Source organism: Larus michahellis, chromosome 1, assembly GCF_964199755.1.
Source record: "Larus michahellis chromosome 1, bLarMic1.1, whole genome shotgun sequence".
NCBI lineage: Eukaryota > Metazoa > Chordata > Aves > Charadriiformes > Laridae > Larus > Larus michahellis.
In genome coordinates, this window is record NC_133896.1 from 193,273,810 (window position 1) to 193,298,432 (window position 24,623).

The window sequence follows — 24,623 nt, forward strand, 5'->3', positions numbered from 1 at the left end:
GCAGGGCTGGAAGACGGGACATCGAATACCATCCTCTTCTGGCCAAAGAGAGGGGCCAGTATTTACAGGGACAAAATCTGCGTGTGGTGGATGTGGGAGACCAACCCCCCTGTCCCACGGGAAGGCCTCTGCCTCCTCCTCGCACCCCACACCGCCCGGTGCTGTCCCCCGGGCTCTGCCCGGAGGGGCGGGCGGGAGGCGATGGCCCCTGAGGAGACCCGCGGAGGATGAAGAGGAGGAAGAAGAGGAAGAGGAGGAAGAGAAGGAGGGGAAAGAGGAGGACGCAACGGCCACAGCGATGACGGCGCCGCTCCCGCCCCTCAGGGGGCGCTGCCAGCGCGCGCAACGGCCCCCCCGCCCCGCTCAGGCGCAGCCACGCCCCCCGCCCTGCTCCCGCCCACTCGTCAGCGCCGCGCCGCTTTGCCCTCCCCGCCGTCTATCTCCCGCAGACAACCAATGAGAGGGAGGCAATGCCCGGCTGGCCCCGCCCACGCCCAGCCCCAAGCCATCCCTTTCCGGCGGAAGAGGCTGGCGGCGCTGTCCAAGATGGTGGCGGGAGGGTTGTGTCTGTGTGGGCTCATCAGGTACCCGGGGAGGGCTGGGGCCGTGTGGCGGAGGGGGGTCCTGGCGGCGGAGAGGGAGGGGAGAAGGAGCCCCTGCGCCTCCATGGCCCCCTGCCAAATCGCGCCCGCGCTCCCCCATCTCGCCCCGGGCCTGCCTGGCCGTCACGCAGCAGACCCTGAGGAGAGGAGGCCGCCGGGCAGGGCGAGGTGGGGCGGGTCCCTGCCCGGCTCCTTCTTGCTCTGCCGCCGGTCTCGGATGGGTCGATGCGCTTTTTCCGCTTCTTCGTCCCGAAAATGAAAGTGTTTTCTTATTTTACGTGTCAGTTGTGACGCGTGACTCGGTATGGGCAGCCCCTTTAGTGTCGAGTAAATGATGTTTATCACAACATGTAGCGTAGTGTTAGAATCCAGACTGTGGCGCCTGTGAAGATCTGTAGACTGAGAAGAGGCTTCTGTGAGAAACCTCCCGTTGCTGGGTTAGGAGAGCCATGCAGGGAGGTGGGGGTGAGTAAAGGGAATGCCCCTGTCTGAGAGCGCTTCAGAGACCTGAAAAAATGGTTCTCTAAACGGAGAAACTGCTCAAAGGTTTTCTGGACAAGTGACACAGCTCTTCAAATCTCCAGGGAATGGAAAACGCAGGTTCTGGGTCGCTTGCACTGCAGCCTGGCCCTGAGTAACAGTACACCAAAGCAGTTCACGCTAAGGCAGGCCAAACAGGAGCTTGGACTGAAGAAAACTCTTACTTTGCTAGTTGTGTTTTGCCAGATCGCGAAGGACGTGCAACTGTTATAGTGTGTATAGCACATGGAGATAGGTATAGATATATGGCATGAATAAACAATACTAAATGATTGAGAGGTAACAGTAGACAAAAAAATCTTCAGCTAAACAAGTGTAGAATAGTATTTTTTTCCCCCGTAATTGTTGAAATGGTACGCATTGATAATTTCCGAGAAGAACTCAAGAAATTGTTGAACTCCCTGTATCTCTACCTAAAAGCCCTTCTCTCTCAATTTCATATGTAGTAGTTCTTTAAAGCAATTTTATTTTTTAAAATCTCCGGCTTGTTTCAGATTGCTGTGCTCATTGTTAATCCCTGCATTATTTCTAAGTGGAATTTTGTGTGTCTGCCTGGTGGTACTACTGTGGGGAATACGGCTCTGGCTACAACAAAGGAAAAAACAGTTGACCTCAGCAGGAAAAGATGGGAAGCGGCCATTGCTGGTTGCCTTTTTTCACCCATATTGCAATGCAGGTGGTGGAGGGGAGAGAGTCTTGTGGTGTGCCATAAGAACGCTCCAGAAAAAGTAAGTGTATGTTTATCAAATACCGTATTTCATTCTTAGCTACTGATGATATTATTTATGTACATTTTTGCATTTTACATATTTAAATAGGTGTCGTTAATCTACCGGGCCTACATTTTTTTTACATCTGAGTTTCACCTGGTTGCACCATTCCACTTCATCCCTTTACCCAGATTTAACTTCCCTGCTGTGGCATCTTTCACTTCTTTCTGTCCTTGGGAGAACCCCTCCTCTCTCATGAGTTTTCCAGTGCTGGTATGGAACTTTGTTATGGGCATAACTCATCAGAAGATAACTGATAATCTTGATACTTTCCTCTTGGTGCAAGAGGCAAAACGAGTTAATGTCTAAAATGGATTTAACATTGGCACATCCACTGGCTTGCACAGTCTTCTGCATTTTCCTCATGCTATGCGCTAGACAGACATCTAATGCAGGGCAAGGCGTTCTTAAGTCTTTAGAATAATACTGAGCTCCTTTTATGCTTTACTCAAAAAAAAAATAATTCCCCAAGTCTTCAGCCATGTGTTTTTCTGCAGATCAGAAAAAACTGTGGAAGTATAAGGAAAAGTGTAATTTAGTCAAAATCATTTCAGAGCTAGGCCAGATATTTGTTTTCACATGCTTTTTGAGTCATTTTGAATGGATATTTTAGTTTCATGTTACAAAATTTGAAGAGAAGAATGTATGAAATTCTTTTTCTTTACTCTTGCAGGTACAGAAATGTAACGTGTGTTGTTTACACTGGTGATAGAGATGCCACTGGAGAAGAAATAGTGGAAGGCGCTTTCAGAAGATTCAATATTAAATTAACTCATCCTGTGAAGTTCGTGTTTTTAGAAAAACGCTACCTTGTGGAAGCTTCTCTTTACCCTCACTTCACTTTGCTGGGACAAAGTTTAGGATCAGTGTTTCTTGGCTGGGAAGCTCTTCTAAAGTGTGTTCCCGATATTTATATTGACTCCATGGGTTATGCCTTCACGCTTCCCCTCTTTAAATATTTAGGAGGTTGTCGCATTGGATGCTACGTCCATTATCCCACTATCAGCACTGATATGCTTTCTGTCGTTAGGAATCAGGACACCAGGTTTAACAATGCAGCCTTCATTACAAACAATCCTCTGTTCAGCAAATTTAAACTTGTCTACTACTACTTCTTTGCTTTCATGTATGGATTGGTTGGTTCCTGCAGTGACGTGATTATGGTTAATTCTTCTTGGACGCTAAATCACATCCTTTCCCTCTGGAGAGCTGGGGCTTGCACTAGCGTTGTGTATCCACCGTGTGATGTTCAGACCTTCCTGGATATTCCACTGGAAGAGGAAAAGAGCACCGCTGAACACTGCATTGTTTCTGTCAGCCAGTTCAGGCCTGAAAAAGATCATCCTTTGCAAATCAGAGCCTTTGCTAAATTGCTGAAAGAGAAGAGACTGGGGCAGCAGCCATCATTGAAGCTTATCTTAATTGGCGGCTGTCGTAACCAGCAAGATGAAGAGCGTGTAAATAACCTTAAACGTCTTTGTGAAGAGCTGGCAGTTAGTAACAACGTGATGTTCAGAATAAACGTTCCCTTTGAGGAGTTGAAGAGACACCTGGCTGAGGCCACCATTGGCCTGCATACGATGTGGAATGAGCACTTCGGGATCGGTCAGTATCTTTCCTCAGAGTTCAGCCATTTGTCCCAGATGGGGACATGGTTGGGGAGGGCTTCAGTTTGTGATTAAGACTCCTCAGTGTAGGTGTCTAAGCACAGAGGTCTGTATGCCAAGCAGGTGTCAAACTCCTGTTCTCCTCAGAGGTGATCTAGCTGAGGTAGAGCCTACAGAACCAATTCAGATGACTAACCACTAGGTGCTACTGTAGTGCAAACTGAAGCACTGTAGACTGTTAATTACGGGCATCCCCATGTCACCTAAAGAGCTAGCTAGTCCCATCTGTGCTGCCCAAGATGCCCTGCCTGACCTCCAGCTATCACTCTGTAAGCTCATGCATCACCCTGAGTTCCTGTGTTAGGTTTGCCAGCCTTACACAGGTGCCTTCCGTACCCAACGGTGCATTGAAAGGCAGCAGGTACTTCTCTTTAAGCACCTTAGATTGTGCCCTGTTGGCTCCACTGACTGCAGGGGGAGCTTAGACACAGTTCCTGTGTAGACATCTGTGTGTAGAGATCTGGATTGTGTTTCACTTGCCTCAGCGGCCATTTGAAATGTCTAGTATATGCCGTGGGGCTCTAGCTGCTGTTTCAGAGGTGAGTCTCCCACAGATCCTGTCTCTTTATTTGTAAGCCCCATGTAGATGCCACCAGGTACCCTCGTTCATTTCACTACACTAGGCACCTGTGCTAAGGCAATTAAGTCAAGTCCTTAAATCAGTTGCCATAGCACAGAGCAGAATGCTGAAGAGGAGCTGGGGCTTGGTTTGCAACGTGCTGTCATACAGAACGAAGGTATTGGCCTCGGTTTATTGGCATTAGCTGAGTCCTGATCTTGAAAGGGAATGTGAGATTGGTCATCTACCATAAATCTACACCAGGGTAAGTTAGCAGCCAAACAGAGGGATGCTGTGCTTGGCTATAATATGACTAAATTGCAATTAATGTCATCAAACTTTATTAGAATACAAGTCAAGTAAGTATCAGGAGTATTAGTTATAGTCTATAGGAACTTCGTACAAAAAAAATTTACTCAAAGTGTCTCCCAGAAGCAACTGCCACAAAATGGAAATAACAGTTTCTCATATTATTCCTCCTGCCAAAACAGTTTGTTTAAGTAAATTAAAAAAAAAACAAAAAAACAAAAAAACAAAAAAAAACAAAACCAAAAAAAAAACCAAAAAAAAAACCCAAAACCAACATACAATCATACTGGGATTTTGAATTTCAGCATGATTTCACCTTCATCTCCAGTGTTTTTTTACCTGTAGAAAACATGTTCCAAAACAGTGGAGCATTATTTATAGTTGGCAATTTTTGAGCTAGGGAACTTTTTAAAAGTCAAATCAGAACTGAGAAGAATCAGCAACTAAAAGTGATTTCTGATGTCTGTTCTGGAACCATGGAGGAAAACTGAAGCTGATGGATACATTATATGCTATTCCTATCCCACTGCTTTTGTCTGTGGAAATCTCACTATCATATTCTCATTTCATCAAAACTTCTTCCATGAAAAACACATATGTAGCGATAACAACTTTTACATGTCTGTCTTGCTGAGTTGTCAAAAGCTATAAAGATTTGTTGATCTGCAAAGTACTGAACTTCTGAATATCATCTGATTGAAATGTGCATAGTCAGCTTTTCTGTCAGTATCTTTCTAAGTGTTAAAATTCTTCAGTGTGAATGAGAAAATGAATAGTTATGTTCAGCTCTAATTTTTAATTATTATTTGCAGCTGCCACCATACCATAAAACCAGTGTTGCAGTGTTCTGTCACAGAGAAGAACAGAACTATGCAATGCTCTGTCACAGTGCTACCTTCCATGTTTATCTTTACATTTGTTTCAGTATCTAGCTTTTTTTTTTTGCCGAAAATACTGGCAATATAATCTATCTCATGTGAATCAAATATGTTACAAGAACCACAACTTAACCAATTATATCTGATTTCTAATTTCAATTTTATGTGTCTAGGAGAAACTGAAGAACCAAAAAACTTAAATTTGTTTTTCTTATGAGACCATTTACTCTGTATTTTTCAAACTTATCTAGAAGACCAGTCTCTAGTAACTTACAATTCTGGGTGAACTTTACTGCAGTTTTAACTTTCCAGTGCCTTATTGAATGCCAAAGTCGCTGATGTGCATATCCGTGTTTTATATCTTTTACAGGAGTAGTTGAATGTATGGCAGCTGGCACAGTTATCCTGGCTCATAATTCTGGAGGCCCCAAATTAGATATTGTGGTACCATATGAAGGACATATTACAGGCTTCCTAGCAGAAAACGAGGACAGTTATGCTGAGACAATGGCTTATATCCTCTCTTTGTCTCCTGACAAAAGGTTAGAGATCAGAGAAAACGCTCGTCGCTCTGTGCACAGGTTTTCTGACCAGCATTTTGAAGAGACATTCCTCTTATCTGTGGAGCCATTATTTAAATAAATGTATATGAATAAAATTAAGTTTTTATATTTGACTATGTGTCACCTGTAAATATATCTAATATATGATCCCTTGCTCCCATTAAATAAAGAGATTTTTTTTTCTTTCTGTCAGAGTACCTGTAGTTCGTGTAAGAGATTTTTTTACTGGGAAAGAAATGTTCCTAAAAATTTTCTGTGTTGACTACATGACAGTGCGCTGCAAAACCCTCTGGATTCACAGAACCATCATCTTTCCTTGGTAAAAGAACTGCATCTAGAACTTCTTTTATTTATTGAATACTTATAGTCTCCACCCATTTCATGACTCTTCACTCACAGTCACACTTTTTAAAGTCAACATTTTTGTTTGATTGATAGCTTTTGTATCCAGAGGAATTTTTTTCCAGCATCTGTAGCACGTTTTCAATTTGCTGTCCCCCAGTCTGTGGCAAAATTCTATTATGAGGGATTTTAATTGTGGTTCTCGAGATTTCATTACCTACAGTGATTCCTTTAGGTTAATCATATTGTGGTTTTGCTAGCTTGCTTTTTAATAAGTGTAATAATTGCACTTGTCTATGATCCTTGTATTAGCTATTTCCTTGTGCCCTTTCACAGTATGACAACTTAGGGGTATTTTTCCAACTCTATTCTACTGAAAGTTTTTCTCTTCCTAGGGAACAGAAGGGTCTAGATTAGAGGGCAGAATTAAATGCTACACAAACATGAACATTAAAGCCCTAAACTACTGCTTATTGTAAAACAGAACATTGTGAACAAAATGTTCAAAAAATGGACATCTGTTTTTGTATGAAAAATGGAAAAACGTATAGTCCTTTTTTTGAGCTATCAATCAAAGCAGTATTTTATATTTTAGCAAACTAAAAGTACAAAAAGCTACTGAAATCAGACTTTAGAACATGATTTTCCCTCTAAGCCTCATCTGGACTATGTGAAATTTTGTACGTGAAGAACTAACTGTTCCATATTTTATTAGGAATTGGGGAACACACAATTCTCATGGTGCTAATAAACCCTTTTACATTACTATATAAAACTGCTGAGCAGTTGGTGATACTACGTAGGGTCAGTACTGTGTAAATGAAACTACGGATTATAAAGCAGTATTGGCAGTACATACAGATTAGGAAAAGCTGGAAGAGCTTCTTAGAACAAGGAGTTGATTGAGCTAGGGCAATACAATACACTAAGAGACTTTCTTACGTGATACAAAAATGGTTAATGAGAGTACGTAATTGGAAATTTGCTGAAGCAAGTGTTGTCACAGAAGTCCCAGCTAGTTCAGAATAATAAAGATGAATGTGCATTTCAGTCTGGATGAGGATTTTTCAACATGTCTGAAAACTAGCCTGATTTTTTTCCTTTTAAACAAAATAGTAACAGGCTTCTATTAATTTTAATTGAGCGTTTAGCACTGTTGATTTACTTGGCATTTAATGTCAGCTATCCTTAAATTTTGTTACTGATGTGGCTGAAACTTCAAGCAAATTAAAGTTTTGAAAGAGTAACTGTGCTGGTATTCTAGGTAGCTCTTGCCTCCTGCTTGCCTTTTTCATTATGTGTGTCAACACTAAATGACCCATGGTTATTTTCTAAATCATCACCAGATTTTGCAAGTAGTTTGTGAGGTAAACTCATTTTTTCTTCATCTGTTTGACCTTTATTTATTGAAAGGGTGGGAGACTCCAGGGTTCTCTCTGCTGGAGAAGTTACCACTTTTTCCAGAGATGCCTCCAGCTCATGTCTGAGTTCGTCTTCAGAATCTTCAAAATTTCTGTAAAGTAAAACAAGATAATTATATTAATTAAATATAGATTTGTTACAAGCCTTTCTCCTGTCAAGGTCTTTGAGATTTTTTGAAAACACTTTATAAAGAATGCACAAGCAACAAACATAATGCAAACTGTTTCTTTCTCCGTGAGATTGTTCACCTGTATTTAGAAGGTAAAAGAACAGGAGCTGCAAAGCCATGTTAATACTTCTGCATAACATTTTTAATGACAGCATTGGCATGTGACATATTAAATTACAGAATTAAAAGTTGAATTAGCAAGCTCTGTGAAACAAGTAAGTTTCCTTCATTTATGAATTTAAAAGAACAGAAGAAAAGCTTTAGGCAATGTAACCTGCCATTTCATGAGAATTGTTCAGTCGTATGGATGTTTCTTCCGATGTGCTTGACTTACGTGTCTTCGTCATCTGATCTTGGCTCAAGTCTGCCTTCATCAACAGCAACAGCAGTGTATGTTTCTGAATCATCTTCCTTGTTTTCTTTTGGAGGCAACATAGTTAATCTCCCTTCTGGAAAGGAAGAGAAACGTTCCTTTATTTGTATATTAGCTAACTATAGAAGTGTATGTGAAGTAATAGCAAATAAGTAAATGCTCGAATTTTTTTCTAAGTTTAAGTTCCCAATACAGGGGGCTGCATTTTCAGTGGAAAACTTAGAGGAGTACTGTTTGGGAAAGACTGACCATTACTATTTGGATGTAGCTATGGTTACCTAAAAATGCTCGCTTTTGCAGACTGAAGAGCAACCCTAACCTGACGGTGGGAGAACAATGCTAAGAGTTGTTGTTTTAGTAAAAAGACTAAATTCTGCATGTGATCCAACAGAAATCTGTCAGTTTGGGTAACACTGTGCTCCACAATGTCAGCTTGAGTAGCAGGGCAGAACTGGGTACTGAGAGAGTGACGTATTTTAATGATTGTAACAGCTAAAAGCAACAGCAATTAGAATACCTGTGTTACTTATTCTTCCTTTAGTTCTATGAACTGCTGACGTTAGGGAAAAGTGGTTTGAATTTCATTTTGGTTTTTGGTTTTTTTTAATGTGTGAGCAATAAAGCTAGTCTTTGGAGAGGAATTTAGCTGGTACATTTAGCTGATTTAGCCTTCAGGATGGGGCAGTTTTAAAAGAGCGTGTTACACTGTGAGAAAACACGTATGTGAGGTATAATTAGCAGGAGAGTGCTGACTGCACAGCTGCAAATGAAAGATAGGTCTCGCGATCCATTACAATTGTTGAAACTTGGCATGTACAATTTAGCTAGCTTAGAAGTCCTGCCATCCAATTACACATTCAGTAAATAGGCAATTGTGAAAAAAAATCTCACAACGTCTGGTTACATTTAGAGCATCTTTCTGTGGAAAATACTCTGGCTTTTTAGCTAACAGCTTTGATACAAAGTAAATGTCATTTACAAAACAGTGTCTTGCTTTAGGAAAGTGTGCTGCTGTATGAGTCTGAATCGATTTCAGCTGTATCAGCACAGACCGTGTTGTAACTGTAGTTTAAGCTATCGTGTACTACCATTTACAGTTGTTCTACAGAAACACATGAATTTCTATAAATGCTTTTTACAGGGTTCTTCAATCTCAGCAGCTGCAGGGGTTAGATCCAGGTTTGTGTTACCTGCCAACTTGCTGGCAGTAGTAGGTTACCTCTGTCTACCCAAACAAATGAAAGAATCGCATATGAAAATAATAGCCAGTTAAGTAGGGCTTGCCCTTTTCCCAGCTAATGAAAACATCACCGTCCTGAAAGAGGCCTTCCACTGCCACAGGACAGAGCAGTGGCTGCGGGGACAGGCTGCCCGTGTTTTTCTAGTTTGCCAACTGCTTCAAAAGGTTGGCTCTCACCACAGACCCTCTGACGATGGCAGAAGAAATAATAAAGAAAAACTTGCAGAAGTTTTTCTTCAACAAACCTACCTATTTCTTCTTCAAGACAGATTAAGGAATCACTAGACAGCTCTGCTTTTGCTAAGATGTTCAGGAGTGTCCCTGGTGGTGTTTGTTTCCACCGCTTCCTGTTTTCCGGGATGTCTTCAGGCAGAATAGCATGGTCAGCTGAAGAACAGCAAGGTTCTCAGGTCACTAAAGCATGCCACTGTCTTTTGTCAGATTCAGACTTTCTAGTCTTGACATCAATTTCTTCTTTTGGGTAATGCTGGAACCCTTTTTTCCCCCTTTGTGGAATACTCCTGAATTTTTAAAAAGTATTTGACCTGATTGATACTGTAGAGAAAAAATAGTTTGGACTACTTGTCACTAAAAATTTCTAACACCGGTTTTAATACTCAAGTAACTGCTTATTAAGCCTGGAATAGACAGGTGCAGCTTCACTGAGCAGTCCTTACTCTCAAACTTGTTGGCTTCCTGGGGCTGCAAAAGCTTCAAAGAAGTTCCTGTTTTTTTGCACCCTATGCTCTTTCATCTAAAGCAGAATGAAAAAGAAGTGTCATATTCTGCTTTGTCTTCCCTGTCCATGCAAACTCTTCAGTTATTTCTGTGTATCTGGGGTGTTGGGAATGCTGGAATGCTGGAAGAGCTCCTTGTGTGCAGCAACCAACCACTGGAGATAGTTGGCTGCCTGGGAATATACACACTGGTACTGTACGAACCGCAGCGACTGGCCTCTTCTGAAAAGGAGCATCTCCACAGCCACACCTGTGTGAGGTTGCACTTCTTGTGACTGTGTAGAAATACATGTGTGAGGAGTGGGAAACCAGAACTCCACCACACTCTGGGACGGTGTTGGCAACCGACTGCCCTAGTTCTCGTGTGTCATCCACTCGAAGCCTGAGAAAGTGGTGTTGATAAGTTGTGTAGACTGGTATTTTTAGCTGTTGTTACCCAGGCCACAGAGTGATTCATATAATGCAGCCCTCTTAATATGTGTGAGCAACACAACATGATTGCAATATTAGATGAAGGAGAAAATGATGACTGAATTCTATCATTTAACACCTACAATAACCTCAGTTATTATGAAGTCCTGCAATTAAAAGCCTGCCAGATCATGTGGACGTTCTGGTATGGAATTGTTTTGGCAAAGGTCTGTAAGTGGTCTGGCTGAATTTTAGGCACTATTTTCACTGAAGGACAAAACTTTCTTACCAAGTTCATTTTCAGCCATGGTAGGACATACAGATGTGACATCAGCAACAGCTAAAAAATTCAGTAGTGTCTGAGGGGCTCCACCTTGCCAATGTTTTCTGTTTTCTTTCTTATCACCTATGTCATTGGACTCTAAGGGGAAGAAAAAGGGGAAGAAAAAGGGGCTGCACTAGATGATCTCCAGAGGTCCCTTCCAACCCCTATCATTTTGTGATTCTGTGAAAAAAGGAGGCAAAGTTATTTCATTTTTTTAAGTAGATTTCAGTGGGATTATAATATTATGTGATATAAAGAGAGAGCTCATCAGATAAACTTGCTATAGCCTGGACTAACTGAATTTACCTAATTGCTATGTAATTTTCAGGATTAATACTCAGCATTGTATTTCCCCAAGAAATACCTGCTTCTTCTTCCAAAACTCTGTCCATATGATCTTCATAAACTTCCACCAATTTCTCCTTAAGATTCTCACCATCCACAAAAGTTAAAGTCTCATTGAGTTTATCTAGTACCTGCGAAAACAATAGGTTACTCTGGAAAGAGAAAACAATGGGACGATAACTAATCACTTCTCATTTTACTGTGTTTGACAGCCATTCTCATGTATGCACAGGAAAATTGTGTAACAAAAAGTGAAGCAGCAGAACTCAAAAGTCACGTTGTGATTTGTGTACCAGAGGGCTGCAGGGGGCTCTGCAGGATGTGAAACAACAGAAGGACAAAATAGTGCTTTGTAAATTAAGAATATATACACTAGAAAGAAATTATATTTTTGATGTTGCTGTTACAAATATTTTAAAAATTCTAATATACTAATAAAAATCTTAATAGGTAGCTATTACGTGTCGATCAGCCACAAATGTCATTTCAATAAATGAAATCACATCATGTTGTCTGTAGTTTCACTTGAACTTTTTCTAAATCACAGCTGGTTCATCACAGTATTATTGTTGCTTTGTGATACAATACTAGTGAAAAGAAACAGAAATGTACTAAAACAATTTACAGATCAAATTTGTCATTTGCAGAGTAACTCAATTTTGAGATGAGTTCTTCTCCTCAAGCCCAATTTAAATATCTGCACTCCTTCATCTTCTACCATGTGAAAGATTGACCCAGATATCATCCAATTTTCTTCTAAGCAATTATCCTCTTGAAGAAGGTCAGATATATGCAATACACCAACAAATCCTCAATAGGAAGCTTCATTATAACAAAGGTAGAGGATGATGGTAATGGAAACAAACCTTAGACCATGGAGCTACTGTCATGGTTTCAGATTACTAATGAAAATGCTTTGACTGTAACTACAACATACCTCTGCTTCTCGAATACTGTCTTCCTCAGGAACACATATATCTAAATTAATTTCAAACTTTACTCCTCCCTAAAGGAAATTCACACACTTCATTAATTTATTTTATTAAATAAAAACATTTAATTAAATGTACACAGTTTGTATGGAACTAAAAACTTGAAAATTACCCTCCTATTGAAAATAACTTTTATTTAACAATATTTTTCTTCTATTTAACAAGATCGAAGTTGAAGATATTGGAAAAAAGCAGACTTCTCTAAATATAGTTTATGGATATTTTCAAATGATTGCATCCACTTTGATTTTAAGTAAAGGTGTCTTTGATAGTCATTTAATTCAAATCCTTGCAATACACAGAATTGGTTCTTACAGCTGGTTCTCAAACAGTGTTAAAATTTGAACACTGTACTGCTTCTGTGCAATATTTCACAAAAGACCTTTAGTCCCCTTCACAACGATCTTATGGTCAGAAACCTTTCTGATATCTTATGTGCATTTCCATTCAATTCCCATCCCCTTCTACAATGTAAAAGGCACTATAGAAAATAATGTTTTATGACAAAATGTTAAAAAATTAGCAGCCTGACTTGACTTCACTTAAACTTTGAGTAAACTTGAGTTTGCATATAGTACTAATACAATTTAATATAAAGATGAGTAGGTAGGGATTGATTACTATCTGGGAATATCTAAAGAAAGTCCCCCTCAAATGATCAGTAAAGCTCATTTATTTTCTTAGTAATTCTATCTTCTCATATAAACTTTTAACATACAGTAGACCAGCATTCTTAATTTACTCTCATATAACTTGATTTCCAGAGCCACTGTGACAACACAATAATTTGAAATATACAAGAAAATGGAAAAAAAATACAACAATAAGGATGGATACCTTTGCATTATGTTTCTTTTCTAAGATTTTTTGGTCTGGACTATCCTCGAGTCTGACTTGTTTAAAGTTTTCTTCCATGTCCTGGAAGGAGAAAAAAACACCAACTTTAAAATACACTCTTTGGAACCAGAATATGTGTATAACCTGTAAAAAAAGACTTGTTAAGGTAGTAAATGTAGTCAATTATTTCCTTGTAAATATATCCGTAAGAATATTCCATTTGTTGCTTTATTTAGAGTCTAACACTGAAAGACATAATAATTCTGGCTTATCTGGCAAAAAGAAAAACAGAAAACCTTGGATAAAGCGCAAACCTCTGACTTTTCAAAACCCTATGTTTGGAGCATATAGTACTGTGTCAAGAAATACATCCTTTTTTTTTATGATCATATGCAAGAGGAATCAGTCTGATTTCATCTGGAAAACTTTGGAAGTGATGAAAATCAAAATTATAATGGAAACCTATGCCTGTAGAATGTATAGCCACATTTCTTAGTATCTTGTTTTCTGGTAACACCTAAAAATATTTAATTACTCCTTTTCATATTCCTATGTCCAATGTTAGAACCTGTCAGACAAAAGCAAAGTAAATAATTGTATGCAGCTCCTTCAGTGATCTGCTGCAATCAGAACACATCCTCAACCCCAGGTAAAACCGTAACAATTCACAGATTTTACTTTTTTAAAATATCTATGCAGTTTCTCCAGTTGATGGAGTGCCCATGAGCTAAGGTGACAGCAAGCAGGTGCAAAATCTAGTGTTTCTTTTTCATTATCATGCATTTCGCATTAAGTCGCTGGGAATGTAATTTCTGTCCTATTGTCGCTCTGGCTGCCTACAACCTACTTTATCCCATCAAGTGATGGGTGACTTCTTTTAAGTCAAAGCCAGATCCAGGATCCATGAAAATCACTGAAGAGAATCCTACAAATATTGGCAATTTTGGCCCAGGTTCCAGCTGCAATAGGGGTCTGTCACCAGTTTATGTGGAAGTCTGTCCCTCGCTACAGTGCAGGAAGTCCTACACCACATGAGGCAAATCCTGACTGAAGAATCCTAGTAGCTAGATCAGGGCTGTTTTCCCTTCAGAATAGACTGGGAATTTCCACACTGAGATTAATTTTCATAAATTGAGGCTTTCATTCTTTTCACTTGAAGAAAAGTGGACCTCTTGCTGCAGAACTCCATGTGGTCTGGAAACCTCATCTGGTGTTCACAATACCAATATTGCAAAGTAAAAGTGGAACAATTCTGAAACTCCTTTCCAGCAGCTGCTTTGGTAGTATTTAATGAGAAAAAGTGGAGGAGTACCGTAGCTGGAATGCTTTGGCTCTGGCTCTTCCTCCCACTTCTTTCAAATTACTGTTTAAGTAAGGACTCCACATAAAAATGGGTTCTAACTTCCCATACAGTGCTACTCTGGGCTGTCATGAATTGCTGTACCTTCTGCACAGAATTTTCATAAAGATTTGCACTGAGTGGCTTCTTCTTCACTTCACTCAGAAAGCAAGGAAAATAAACATATCACAAAAAGAAATTAAGTACCTCCTTATAATTACAGATGAAAAAGAATTACTAAAACAAGTCAGGGCTCAGCCCAAGAAACTTTCCAGGCTATTCATGAAGGAAATCTAGGGAGACTTTCGCGTACGGTGCAAGCATCAGGTAAAATTTAAGCGTTACCATTTTTCAGATTTTTCACCGAGAGTGAAACAAATACCACGTGGGACTTGCATAAAAAGTTCTGTTTAGACTAGGAAAAGGTACTGATACCTGAAGTGATTCTCCTCCTGTTCCAGCTGTATCTTCGATTTCAGACTGGTCCTCAGCTTTGCCTTGTCTCACAAGATAGGTTTTATCTTGTATTTTTTGATTCTCCTATGGAACATTTTTATAAAAATTTCATTTCAATTTCTAACTAAGTGTACTAGCTTAAAAAAAGAAAAAGGAAATATGACTGCATGTATGTTCAAGCTTTGTTACCTGGAGCACTCCTGCTCTAAATCTGAATTCTTTTATATTGCTCTGGTATTCCTCCCGAATTTTCTGTAATTGTTTCAGGTACTCCTATTAAAGAACAGTATGGTAGAATACATATGTATTAGAAATACATACAGAAATAACTCTAGCTAAACAAAATATTATCATAGAATCTTCATGGTTGAAAAGGACCTTTGAGATCATCAAGTCCAACCAAACAACCTACAATCTCTGCCACTAGAGCATGCCCTGAAGTGCCACATCTAGACGTTTCTTAAACACCTCTAGGGATGGTGACTCAACCACCGCCCTGGGCAGGCTGTTCCAGTGCCTGACCACTCTTTCAGTAAAGTAATTCTTCCTAATATCTAATCTAAACCTCCCCTGCTGCAACTTCAGACCATTTCCTCTGGTCCTGTCATTATTCACCTGGGAGAAGAGGCCAACACCCACCTCTCTCCAACCTCCTTTCAGGTAGTTGTAGAGGGCAATGAGGTCTCCCCTCAGCCTCCTCTTCTGCAAGCTAAACATGCCCATATTCTATGGATATCAAACCGTATATATACATGAGAAAAAGGGATCAGTGTCCTTTACTGCCAATTTTAAAGATTGCTTGATACTTTCTATTAGAGGACATTTTTGAGTTATAACTCTTAACTCTTACAGACGTTAAACTTTTTGACGTTTTCCTGACTGTTTCATGCTAGCTTTTCTGTAGAATTATATCTGAAACAGCTAATTCCAGGAATAACCTAATGACTGTCTGAGTAACGATGCTAAGGTTGCAGTCCAAAAATAGAGGACTGGAAATACAATTCTTACGTAAAGAATACTACTGTCAAGAAGTGTAAGAAGACAGCTTTAAGCACTGTCTTAAGGAAGATATTTCATTTACCTGTTCTTTCATTTCGTTCTTTCTAGACACGTCCTGCTGATGTTTTTTGAGATGTTCTTCCTTTACTTTCTGCTGCTGTATTTGGTCATAATATGGGTCAGCAGAGGATGGTCGCAGTCCCTATGGATGTACAAGTAAATCCCAGAGCAAAGGAATTTTCATTTAGAATCCTTTAATTCGGTGCTCACTAAATTCATTCTCCTTGTTTCACGGAAGAATGCAGTAAGGGAAGTATATACTTTTGGAGGAAAAAGTTACAGTAGAATTTTACATTGCTACAGTTTTGTATTAGAAAATAGAACCTCAAGACGAGCATTATGGAGCAGATCAACAAATTCATTAGAGTAGACCTTTTTACCTGTCGGTGTTACAGTTCACTGTTAGAAAGACACCGGTTCATCTTCAGGATTTTCATTCAGTTTCTTTTACAGATTTTATTTTATGATTCAGTATTTACTTACCAGCTGTTTTTCCACTTTAATCTTGTACTGTTTGGCTTCAAATCGCCTTTGAAGATATTCTGAAGGCCTGAGAGAAGAAAGTGATGTTCATATATTACATTCTATTTCACAGACTCTGCTATCTTCTGCACAAATAATTCTTAATAGGTTCTATCACATATGACAAACAGAGCTCTCTTTGTACTACATGAATATATAATATGGATAAAATATATATAAATATGGAACAACAGTAAAATAACAAAAAGAAAACATAACCACTTCAGGCATTCCCCTTCCTATTACTTCAGTTACATTAGCCTTCTGAAGAGTGCAGCAAAGTCCTTCTCTACCTTTTATTTGAAAAATCGTATGTGAAAGCGTTAATGAAAATAAAGTTGTTTTTCCTGATCCTCAAAATGAGTGAAAATTGTCAGAACAGAGGTTGTATATTCAACAAATTTTCTATTTCCTTTCTCCTCTGTGCCTAATTCTATCAGCCTAACTTTGTATTTATGTAGTTTTGTGGTTTCTAAACATTTGCCTCTTTTTTTTTGGTATAAAATAACCAGCAGTCACTTGTAAGCTCTCTGATTTCTATTTATTTCACTTTCTACCTTCAGAATCCACTCATGCCCCAGGGAGCCAAACTGAATTGACCTTGTCCTTAAATAAGGCCCTAGAAACACAGCTCAGACAAGATGTTCTAAAGATCACGATCCTTAAGTGAAACATTCTAAACACTGCCATCATTGAATGAAAATTAATGATTCAGTCAACCTTAAAGGAAGGATCCGAAAGAAGGCAGTATTAAAAATTCCTTACCTTCCTGTCTCAAGGTTTTCAAAGCTCATCCACAGCTAAAATGGCTAATCATGGAATGGACACGCAATCTCTAAAGTAATAAAAATGTTATACCTCTACTTTGTAAGACAAAGGGTTTGAAGTAAACAAACTGCTGGAGAAAGGGTCTTTATATCTGAAACCAAAATATAAGCTCTGCAGGAAAAAAAACCCAACATTTTCATGGCCTGCCTCCCTCTCGGTTCCCTCAAGTGCAGAACTGCTTTTGGTCTTTATATCATTCTGATCCTGGTGGGAAGGAAAAACAGTGTTTATCCTTGATATAATCAGAAAGTCTACAAAAAGCCTGTGTTTTACTTCTTACACAATAAAATGCTGATATTTGGGAGACATTTTGACAATGAAATGTCAAACATCAGGACAGTACATTCAGAAGGAACTTCTGGACAGACAGGAACTGATTTATGTTGTTATGCAATAAACTTATGTAAAAAAATTATCAAAGACCAAGCAGAGAAGGAGTTATACTGAATGAGCCACGTCCAGTGTTACTTAATCAGGAAGGCTGGTAACTCAAAACATGCATAACAGTTCATCACTAATAAATAGAGTGAGAAAAGTTTACCAGTCAGATGGTGGGGGTGGAGGTGCAACTTGTCCTTTTAGTTTATAGTATTCCTCAACTCTTTGGCTGATATGAGAAAGGTCATAATGTGCATTAGCTTTCCTCCTGAAGTTGTCAAGCTTATCATAGTAATGACCATAATGGCCATGTACTCTAATACTTTCTGGCCTTTCTGCCATCTTACATCTGGAGGTCTGTGGCTGAAAATATAATAAAGGATGTTAATTTACCTGTTCTCATTTGTAAGAGTACAAGTCTGAATTACTTTCCTATCCTTCTCTCCAGTCTGAGTTGCATGGTAATATAAGCTGTCTACAGATAGTTACTGTAAATTTTCCAGATCCTTTCAGATATAACCCAGAAACTTCCTAACCTCTCAGGGTTTATGGAATCTTACCATTGTCTTTTTCTTTTCCCCTCTTCCATCAACTCCTGTCATTAAGAAGCAGCCCATATTGTTGTGCAAGTCAATCAGCATGGGGCTTTGTACTCTGTAGTGTCATTGCCCTAGAGTCACTTCACTGTTCTGAAGCCTGAAGCACTGAATTAATTCCAGGAGAGGCTCATTTTGACATGTGAGAGCAAGGGGAACCTGGGGTTTACTTTTGGGCAGTATACAAGTTGACTGCTGCTTTCAGGGGAGCATTGTGCTACTTCATTTCATCATCTCTTTGATTACGCACCTGTGGGAGCTTGCCTTTCAGTTCTGTGTGATGAAACATCCTTGTATTTCTACTTTGTGGCAAGACTGTCTTTTCCATTTCTTACAAGAACAATGGAGAGAAGGTGATCATTTAGCTGCCACTGCATGATGTAAGTGTGGTAAGACATTCACAAACCTTTCCATGGTGGGAGACTATATGGTGTATAAGAAAAATGCTGAATTTTGCCTATTTTCTTACATAAATTAAAAAGCATCTAAGTATCCCTTTCATAGATGGTAAATACATTAACTATTCCTCCCTGCTTTACTTCTTAGAAACACTGAAAATAGGCTCATCTACGTACAGAATAGTCCAGATTACAGTAGAATACAAATTCATATCTATATAAAAAGAAAATTTTCCACTGCCCATAGGAAAGTTCCCAAGGAAGACATAACCTCAGAAAGTGTTTATCTTGTCCGTCATTGAAATAACTTTTACAATATGGTATCCAGAAGTATGGCAATCACAAACAATGGGGAGAACAAATCAGGCCATCTAAATAAATGTAACAGGATTGGGAACCGTGGCCAGTGAAACAGGTGCCCTGGTGACACAGGCCATGGAAAAGGCTGAGGTACTGAATGCCTTCTTTGCCTCAGTCTTTACTAGCAATATCAGCCTTCAGGAATCTCAGGCCCCTGCAACCAGGGGGGAAGTCTGGAGCAAGGAAGACATCTCTTGGTGGAAAAGGATCAGGTTAGAAAATACATAAGCAGACTGGACTGACGGGATGCATTCACAACTACTCAGGGAGCTGGCAGATGCCATTCCAAATCCACTCTCTATTACCTTTGATTGATCATAGCAGTGATTGAGAGAAGGACTGGAGGAAAGCAAAAGTCACTTGTATCTTCAAAAAGGGCAAGAAGGAGGGCCAGGGAACTACAGGCTGGTCAGCCTCACTGTAACGCCTAGCAAGGTGGTGGAACAACTAATCCTGGAGGCCATTTCCAGGAACATGAGGGACAAGAAAATCATCAAGAGTGGTCAGCATGGATTCACCAAGGGGAAGTCATGCTTGACCAACCCAATAACCTTCTATGATGAAATGACTCATAGAGATTCAATTCTGAACTCCCCAGCACAAGAGAGACATGAACATACTGGAGACAGTCCAATGAAGTGCCACAAAAGTGATTAAGGGTCTAGAGCACTTCTCATACAAGGAAAGGCTGAAAGAGCTTGGACTGTTTAGCCTAGGTGGCTAAGGTGGGATCTTATCAATGTATATAGATACCTGAAGGGAGGACGCAAAGAGGGCAGAACCAGAATCTTTCCAGTGGTGTCCAGTGACAGGACCAGAGGCAATAGGAACAAACTGAAACACAGGAGGTTCCTTCTGAACATCAGGAAACACTTTTCCACTGTGGGGGTGACCGAGCACTGGCACAGGTTGCCCAGAGAGGGTATGGAGTCTCCATCTTTGGAGATACTCAAAAGCTGCCTGGACATGGTCCTGGGAAACGGGCTCTAGATGACTCTGCTTGAACAGGGGAATGGACGAGGTGACGTCCAGAGGCCCCTTCCAACCTCAACCATTCTGTGAATCCTGGTGCAACACATTTAAAGTATGACACTATGCAGGTATCTCTGAAACCCTGCAAACTGTTTGCTTCATTTGGATGCTGAAAGAATGTGCGAACTTTCACAGCATTAATATTAGATCATGTCTTGTGGATGAAAAAAAGGTGGACAAAATTCTGCCTTTTATTACAGCAGTGCACAGGGAAAGGAAACTTTCCAAACTTGATCCATCTCTGGATTTGCATTGGATATGCACAAATGTAACTATGAGGAAAATTAAGTCCTATATTCTGCAAGGGGCCAGTATTATCCATAGGTAGTGTGGGTGATGATTGCTTGAGGGATGCAGTTCTGTGAACTCCACATTCCCTATCATCAGCTAATCTACCATAACTGCAATGTGCAATTACTGCTGGGAGCTCCCAGATCCTAAATATGCTTTGCTCTGTGTTCACCAGCACCCAAGGCAGTACTACATGCTCTTGAAGATAAACATAAAGGTATTAAGTGATGTCAAGAGGCTGGACACAGCATACAGCTGATATCCAGCCTAAGGAAAGAAGGGGGTGGAAAATGAGCGAGGGACACAAGGGACTGTGAAGAACTGGGGCTTTCTGCTGTAGGGTTTGATCCCAGTTTGTTGCAGTAGTATCTGAGACAAAGGCAGTGGGAGCCAGTGGTTTTGCCCATGAATGGGCTCTCAGAGGGTCTGAGGCAAGAGGATCAGTGTATGTGCTTCTATAGCAAAAATGTAAACACAGAGTTTATTTGCCTTAGTGTAAATGTAAATGCAAAGCATGCCTGACTCCTTTTGTTACAAAGGACCATACCAAAGCAGCCTAAATTCAGTGTTTCCTTCTTAGGCTAAAACACCTCTTCTGAGGCTTCAGGAGTACTTAACTGTCTCTACTGACTTAGTGTAGGCATTAACGGAATCATGGAATCATGGAATCTTCAGAGTTGGAAGGGACCTCTAGAGATCATCTAGTCCAACTCCCCTGCTAGAGCAGGATTGCCTAAAGCACATCCCTCAGGGCTGCATCCAGGCGGGTCTTGAAAATCTCCAGAGAAGGGGACTCCACAACCTCCCTGGGCAGCCTGTTCCACTGCTCTGTCACCCTCACTGTAAAGAAGTTTTTCCGTGTATTTGAACGGAACTTCCTATGTTCTAGCTTGTGCCCATTGCCCCTTGTCCTGTCGCTGGGAACCATTGAAAAGAGCCTGGCTCCGTCCTCCTTAAACCCACCCTTTAGGTACTTGTAAACATTAATCAGGTCCCCCCTCAACCTTCTCTTCTCCAGGCTAAAGAGTCCCAGCTCTCTCAGCCTTTCCTTATAAGGGAGATGCTCCAGTCCCATAATCATCTTGGTTGCCCTTCGCTGGACTCGCTCCAGTAGTTCCCTGTCCCTCTTGAACTGGGGAGCCCAAAACTGGACACAGTACTCCAGTTGTGGCCTCACCAGTGCAGAGTAGAGGGGGAGAATGACCTCCCTCGACCTACTGGCCACACTCTTCCCTATGCAGCCCAGGATGCCATTGGCCTTCTTGGCGACAAGGGCACACTGCTGGCTCATGGATAATTTGCTGTCTACTAGGACCCCCAGGTCCTTCTCCTCAGAGCTGCTTCCTAGCATGTCCGCCCCTAACCTATAAGCCAAATTTAATAATGTAATATGTCTTAATGAGGCCTTTTAAAGGGTCTTTTCTAAGAGCAGGAATTTGCCTTCTGAAGACAATTAAATATTATGAGAATGTGGATTCACAGTACCTGAAAAATAGGCTGTTGCCTTCCTGAAGGAGGTTTCCATCCATTTCTTTGAAATAATTCCTGCTTCTTGACAGGTACCATCATTCCAGATTCTGGAGAAACTTCGTCGTGGACTGTTCTTTTTTGAAGTTTATATGCTTTTTAACAACAAAACATTAAAAGGTTACGTTCTGTGCTCTCTACGTGATTAATGATCATGTAGTTGCAAACCACAGTAGGGTGCATACACCTAACACTGACAGATTGGGCTAACAAACACTCTTTATGTCCTTTCATCAGCACCATACTTCACACTTCCTAGGCATTCTGCCTTTCATTCTTAGAATAACATGCTTTTGAAAACCTTATGAATTGTCACACTCATGTAAAGTGGATCTTATTGATTAGTTTTGCAAAGTAGACCAAATAAAAGGGAGACCTCTATAAACTAGAACGCTGATTTCACGCTAGTACCAAGAACAGAAAACAGGAGGTCTGATTCTTAGGCTCAGATTTCAATGGAGGCTAGGTGTCTACCTGCTTACGCATTCCCTTTCTAAATCTAGCCCTCGGTATTCTACAAATCACTAGACAACGTTGTAGTACTTGTGAAATTTGGAAAGGAGGACTGAAAAGTGAAAAACTTACCTTATCAGTTCCCCATGTAGGAGAATAAAAGTACACACCATTCCAGTTCTGTCTAACAGTATTTTGCAAATACCCTAGTTGCAATAATGAAGAGTAGTGTCCTTGCCAGGATTAAGTAGCTTCTAAGTGAGTTTTAAATATTTCCTGAGTAATGACTGTGAGAGTATCATGTCTGGGAGATAAAATATAAGTAAATTATGAGTATATGACCATAGACATTTTTTAAAATGCCTAGGTGATTTAGATGTTCAGGTGCCTACTTAGGGCTACCACGATGATTAGGGGACTGGAACACCTCTCTTATGAAGAAAGACTGAGGGATTTGGGTCTCTTCAGTCTGGAAAGACAACGACTGAGGGTGAATCTTATCAATGCTTATAAATACTTAAAGGGTGGGTGTCAGAAGGATGGGGCCAGGCTCTTTTCAGTGGTGCCCAGGGACAGGACAAGAGGTAATGGGCACAAATTTGAACATAGGAAGTTCCACCTAAACATGAGAGGAACTTCTTTACCCTGAGGGTGGCAGAAGACTGGAACAGGCTGCCCAGAGAGGTGGTGGAGTCTCCAACTCTGGAGACATTCAAACCAGGCCTGGACGTGTTCCTGTGCAGCCTGCTCTAGGTGCCCCTGCTCTGGCAGGGGGGCTGGGCTAGATGATCTCCAGAGGTCCCTTCCAACCCCTTCCATTCTGTGATTCTGTGCCTTTGTCCAAATTTCATTTGTCCTGAAGGCAGATAAATCTCATTGAAAGTAATTTCCAAACTAACATGGGCTCCTACATGTTGTGGTTGAATCCCAGCCAGCAACTAGCCATTCGCTTACTCGCCCCTCCCCATCGCCTCCCTCACAGTAGGATGGGGAGAAGAGGGAGAAAAAGGGTAAATAACTCATGAGTTGAGATAAAGACAGTTTAATAGAAGAGTAACATGAGAGAAAATAATAATAATGGTAAAAGAATATACAAAATCAGTGACGAAATACAATTCCTCACCACCTGATGACGGATTGCCCAGTCTGTCCTGAGCAGTGATCATGGATCCCTGTCCCCCTGGCCAACCCCCATTTATATACTGAGCACAACGTCTATGATATGGAATATTCCTTTGGCCAGCTTGTCCTGTCTATGCTCCCTCTCAGCTTCTATGGGAAGCTGAAAAAGTCCTTGACTAATGTAAACTTCACTTAGCAACAACTAAAACAATATGTGTGATCAATATTATTCTCATACTAAATCCAAAACACAGCAGCTGCTAGGAAGAAAATTAACTCTCCCAGCTGAAACCAGGACACTACACTACTGAAGAACCTTTTTTTGGGGAAAAAAATGTCCACATTGTAGTTAAGTAACTACATAGGTTTATTTTCACAAATCTGTTTAAACTAATTTAATACTTCCAAAGATAAATTTAAGGAATAATTATGATACACTGAAGAATAGAATTGTGAAAAGGATAAGCTGCCAGAAACATCCAGATGTTCAGCAGTTCATACAGAGATATCATTTAGTCTCATTCATGTTTTCAAACAACGTGCATTTATAATCTGATCTATCAATGAGCACTAAATCCAAATAGGGTTCACTGTCTCTCACAATTTAATCTAATTTATAATATTTTGTAAAATACATTTTTATTTTGTAAAATACCATGGAGCATGTTTTGCAAGATTTTTGCACATAGCCTGGCAAAATTAAGTAAGGATGTTTTTCATGTGGCAGACCTAAACTGCATCTAGACCAAAGCCTCTCAGTTTTTTAAATCCTATTCTTAAAAGAATTAATGTTTCAGCACTTTCCTATGTCAGCTTTTCTAGGTGAATGTTGCTAATAAGGTGGTCTTAAAGTTGTTTTTTTCTGGACAGGACAGCAATGCGTTGTCTGAGGTGAATGTTTCTGCTGTTGCAGTTCTCTCTCCTTTTTATTTTTAACTTTGTGCAAAACTCTCATATGCAAACGTGCAATACAGACTGCTAAAGAAAGTTATAGCCATCGTGTATATCGCGAGTAACAAGTGATAGTCTAGAACTAATGTTAAATAATATTATTATCATTACCTTGTATCAGCTTGGCTCCAGGCTGTGATGCTGAAGGCTTTTTTCTATGTATCACAGTGTGACTGAGATCTTCCTGTGTTACCAATAAGAAAAAAGCTATCTGATAGAACTGTCTATAC

General features: G+C 40.2%; 2 protein-coding genes across 2 annotated transcripts in view; one reads left to right on the forward strand and one right to left on the reverse strand.

Annotated features, from left to right (window-relative positions):
• Nucleotides 1-532: 532 nt before the first annotated feature.
• On the forward strand, nucleotides 533-6,075 carry ALG11 (ALG11 alpha-1,2-mannosyltransferase). The gene is made up of 4 exons (XM_074566520.1): nucleotides 533-584; nucleotides 1,676-1,870; nucleotides 2,586-3,517; nucleotides 5,696-6,075. The coding sequence occupies exons 1-4, from the start codon at nucleotides 547-549 to the stop codon at nucleotides 5,965-5,967; spliced, it is 1,437 nt and encodes a 478-aa protein (XP_074422621.1). The 5' UTR covers nucleotides 533-546; the 3' UTR covers nucleotides 5,968-6,075.
• Nucleotides 6,075-24,623, reverse strand: part of NEK5 (NIMA related kinase 5) — a 32,019-nt gene continuing 13,470 nt past the window's right edge. The window contains exons 10-23 of the mRNA XM_074566536.1: nucleotides 24,505-24,577; nucleotides 21,826-21,962; nucleotides 17,827-18,026; nucleotides 16,419-16,485; nucleotides 15,958-16,077; nucleotides 15,066-15,149; nucleotides 14,856-14,960; nucleotides 13,082-13,162; nucleotides 12,190-12,258; nucleotides 11,272-11,404; nucleotides 10,872-11,003; nucleotides 9,684-9,821; nucleotides 8,156-8,270; nucleotides 6,075-7,743 (exon numbers count right to left, since the gene is read on the reverse strand). Coding sequence (XP_074422637.1) covers nucleotides 7,491-7,743; nucleotides 8,156-8,270; nucleotides 9,684-9,821; nucleotides 10,872-11,003; nucleotides 11,272-11,404; nucleotides 12,190-12,258; nucleotides 13,082-13,162; nucleotides 14,856-14,960; nucleotides 15,066-15,149; nucleotides 15,958-16,077; nucleotides 16,419-16,485; nucleotides 17,827-18,026; nucleotides 21,826-21,962; nucleotides 24,505-24,577 — 1,707 coding nt within the window. The 3' untranslated portion in view covers nucleotides 6,075-7,490. The remainder of the gene's footprint in view (nucleotides 7,744-8,155; nucleotides 8,271-9,683; nucleotides 9,822-10,871; nucleotides 11,004-11,271; nucleotides 11,405-12,189; nucleotides 12,259-13,081; nucleotides 13,163-14,855; nucleotides 14,961-15,065; nucleotides 15,150-15,957; nucleotides 16,078-16,418; nucleotides 16,486-17,826; nucleotides 18,027-21,825; nucleotides 21,963-24,504; nucleotides 24,578-24,623) is intronic.